Raw genomic sequence first — 4,247 nt, 5'->3', positions numbered from 1 at the left:
CCCTCCAGGTGATCTCTGTGTGGTTGTAACCCTTCCTCTCCCTCCCTCCAGGTGATCTCTGTGGGTTGTAACCCTTCCTCTCCCTCCCTCCAGGTGATCTCTGTGTGGTTGTAACCCCTTCCTCCAGGTGATCCTGTGTGGTTGTAACCCTTCCTCTCCAGGTGATCTCTGTGTGGTTGTAACCCTTCCTCTCCCTCCCTCCAGGTGATCTCTGTGTGGTTGTAACCCTTCCTCTCCCTCCCTCCAGGTGATCTCTGTGTGGTTGTAACCCTTCCTCTCCCTCCCTCCAGGTGATCCAGCTGTATGAGACCATGATAGTACGTCATGGTGTGATGTTGGTGGGTCCTACAGGTGGAGGGAAGACCACGGTCTACTCCATCCTGTCTGATACCTTAGATGACCCTGTGGCAGGCTGGCCACCCTCCTCCAGGTGACACTGTGTGGTTGTAACCCCTTCTACCTCCCGGTCAAGACATACGTCCTCAACCCCAAGTCTGTCACCATGGGAGAGCTCTACGGAGGTATCGCCTGGCTGACAATTCATCTGTGCACTAACAGACTCACATACTGTCGTTTCATTTCAACCATTTGATGTCTATGATGTACTGAGGGCTTTGCGGATGTTAATAAAGCTATAGGGGCTGATTCTCTTGACCCCTTCTCACTGCAGCTCTCTGCTCCACTTACAGCACCACTGACCTGTATTTTAACCTGACTATTGTTTCTGGTGTTCTCCTTTAAGATCTGGAAAGTGGCACATGACCTCCTCTTACATGAAGGAGGAGATCCTTCTGACTTAGATAACTGCTGTCCAATTTCCCCAACCAACTTTTAGCAAAGAACTTTTTAAACTTTTCACTGTTCTTAATATGAACCAATATGGTTTTAGACCTGGACACAGCACCGGTTCAGCTGCTACGGTTATTCTAGATGATGTGTTAAATAGCTTGGATCATAAAAAAAAACATTCTGCTGCCTTATTTATAGACCTTTCCGAGGCCTTTGACACTGTTGACCGTCATATTCTCATTCAAAGGCTGACTGAAATAGGTCTGGGTCAGGCTTTTTGCAAGTGGTTTGAGAATTATCTGTCAGACAGGACTCAATGCATGATCTCTGGTGGTGTTCAGTCTAGTTTCCTGGATATTACAAAAGGTGTACCGCAGGGGTCTGTACTGGGACCTGTTCTCTTTACTATTTATGTCAATAATACTGGTCTATCTGTTAACTTGTAATATTCATCTGTATGCAGACGACAGTGTGATGTATACCACTCACCCAACTGTTGACCAGTCTATATTAGAGCTGCAATCTGACCTTGTTACCTTACAGAATGCCCTGGTTGGTTTAAAACTGGTACTTAATGTGGGCAAGACTAAATACACGTTGTTCACTAATTCTCAAAAAAAAATTTCAGATGGACTACATATTTATTTATTGGATGGTTCTCCCATCTTTCGGGTTCCCACCTATACATATCTGTGCATTTCGATTGGCAAAGACTTAATGTTTAATAAAACACATGGATGAGCTAGTTAAAAAGCTCAGATTTAAAGTGGGCTTCTGTTTTTAGATGTACTGTAGATCTGGCCTCTCCCTAAATAGCAGGAAGCAGGTTGGAGAGTCAAATTTACTGCCAGTTGTTAACTATGGTCATGTGTTATTGGTAATGTACATTTCTCTTCCTGTTTGTGAGAAAAGGTTTGTACTCAGGGCACCATTGGGAATGAGACCCTGGTCTCAATTGGGCTGCTCTGAATAAATAAAAATGAATACCACATTTTTTAAAATCAGTCTATAAATAAATCCATCCATAAACAGTCAGTTAATTTGTTAACATTTAACCATCCAACTCATTAATGTACCAATTAGTTCAATCAATGTATCCTTTGTTCGCTTGCTCACTCGTTTACTCACTCACTTGATATTGGTTTTTACCAATGTGTATATACAAACATAGGTCACAAAGTGCATAACATGAGCCCTAACCTTTCATCCCTGACCCCTACAGGTGAACATATTGACCCTGGAGTGGCGTGACGGCCTGATGGCGCTCAGCGTGCGAGCGGCCTGCAACGACACCAGCGATGACCACAAGTGGATCGTGTCGGACGGTCCGGTGGACGCGCTGTGGATTGAGAACATGAACACGGTCCTGGACGACAACAAGATGCTGTGTCTGGCCAACAGCGAACGCATCAAACTGACCCCGTCTATACACATGGTGTTTGAGGTCAGAGAGGGGTCAGGGGTTATAGGTTAGGGGTTCCTCTTCATTGCGTTCTAGTGTTGATGACAAGCGGGACAATCACTATGGACGTCTTTGACATGAACAGATAATAGTGACATGTTAAACATCCAGACTTTGTAAATGCTCTGCAACCTTTGTGTTGTGTGTCTCAGGTCCAGGACTTATCGGTGGCGTCCCCAGCCACAGTGAGTCGCTGTGGGATGGTCTACATCGACTCTAACGAACTCAAATGGATGCCCTATGTCCAGACCTGGATCACTGACTGGCCTGGCTAAAAGGTGATTTACCAGTCTCCTTAACATGGTCCAGACCTGATCACTGGCCTGGCTAACAAGGTGATTTACCAGTCTCCTGGTCCAACATGGTCTAGACCTGGATCACTGGCCTGACTAAAGGTGATTTACCAGTCTCCTAACATGGTCCAGACCTGGATCACTGGCCTGACTAACAAGGTGATTTACCAGTCTCCTTAACATGGTCCAGACCTGGATCACTGGCCTGACTAACAAGGTGATTTACCAGTCTCCTTAACATGGTCCAGACCTGGATCACTGGCCTGGCCTGACTAACAAGGTGATTTACCAGTCTCCTTAACATGGTCCAGACCTGGATCACTGGCCTGACTAACAAGGTGATTTTACCAGTCTCCTTAACATGGTCCAGACCTGGATCACTGTCCTGACTAACAAGGTGATTTACCAGTCTCCTTAACATGGTCCAGACCTGGATCACTGGCCTGACTGAACCAGTCTCCTTAACATGGTCCAGACCTTCACTGGCCTGACCCAAGGTGATTTCTCTTAACATCTGATTTTACCAGTCTCCTTAACAGGCCTGACCAAGGTGATTTAATCTCCTTAACATGGTCCAGTAGCTGATCACTGGCCTGACTAACAAGGTGATTTACCAGTCTCCTTAACATGGTCCAGACCTGGATCACTGGCCTGACCAACAAGGTGATTTCCTGCGCTGATCACATCTCTACTCCGAATATACATCTACCATGTCTTCATAATCATAATGCCCCTCTGTGGAAGTAGCTGTGGGCTCAGTCAAGCCTGTTTGGATTTCTGTATTCTCATGTTATCGTTCTGTGAAGATCACAGAGAATGTTGCGTCTCTCAGACCAAAGACAGAGGTGTATCTAACTATATAGATGGCTAGAATTGTATTCCTACCGTCAGTGTCAGCAGATCCATCATAAACATCAACCACCACAACACATCAAAGATTATCATGTGACCCGTCACCTCTAACCTTTACACATTCTCTCTTCGTCACCTCTAACCTTTACACTTTCTCTCTTCGTCACCTCTAACCTTTACACATTCTCTCTTCGTCACCTCTAACCTTTACACATTCTCTCTTCATCACCTCTAACCTTTACACATTCTCTCTTCATCACCTCTAACCTTTACACATTCTCTCTTCGTCACCTCTAACCTTTACACAATCTCTCTTCGTCACCTCTAACCTTTACACATTCTCTCTTCGTCACCTCTAACCTTTACACAATTCTCTTCGTCACCTCTAACCTTTACACATTCTCTCTTCGTCACCTCTAACCTTTACACATTCTCTCTTCGTCACCTCTAACCTTTACACATTCTCTCTTCGTCACCTCTAACCTTTACACATTCTCTCTTCGTCACCTCTAACCTTTAAACATTCTCTCTTCGTCACCTCTAACCTTTACACATTCTCTCTTCGTCACCTCTAACCTTTACACATTCTCTCTTCGTCACCTCTAACCTTTACACATTCTCTCTTCGTCACCTCTAACCTTTACACATTCTCTCTTCGTCACCTCTAAACCTTACACATTCTCTTCGTCCTAACCTTTACACATTCTCTCTTCGTCAATTCTAACTCATTCTCTCTTCTGTCACCTCTGACCTTTAAACATTCTCTTGCATCATTAGAGTAGGAGGATCCTGTGAACTGTCCTGTCTTTATGATAACTGTCTTTAAATGGTTTTATATCCTTCCTCGTCTG

At 44.7% G+C, this 4,247-nt stretch overlaps 1 protein-coding gene across 1 annotated transcript; it reads left to right on the top strand.

Annotated features, from left to right (window-relative positions):
- Positions 1–290: 290 nt before the first annotated feature.
- LOC127918954 (dynein axonemal heavy chain 6-like) lies at positions 291–2,526 on the top strand (the record flags this gene model as incomplete). Its single annotated transcript, XM_052502253.1, has 5 exons — positions 291–317; positions 431–521; positions 1,697–1,701; positions 2,012–2,233; positions 2,404–2,526. Coding segments are annotated over 5 exons (468 nt in total), but the record flags the coding sequence as incomplete, so codon positions are not given.
- Between the last annotated feature and the right edge of the window lie 1,721 nt (positions 2,527–4,247).

The sequence above is a fragment of the Oncorhynchus keta genome, unplaced genomic scaffold (assembly GCF_023373465.1).
Source record: "Oncorhynchus keta strain PuntledgeMale-10-30-2019 unplaced genomic scaffold, Oket_V2 Un_contig_15352_pilon_pilon, whole genome shotgun sequence".
Classification (NCBI taxonomy): domain Eukaryota; kingdom Metazoa; phylum Chordata; class Actinopteri; order Salmoniformes; family Salmonidae; genus Oncorhynchus; species Oncorhynchus keta.
This window is presented reverse-complemented; position numbering and strand designations above follow the sequence as displayed.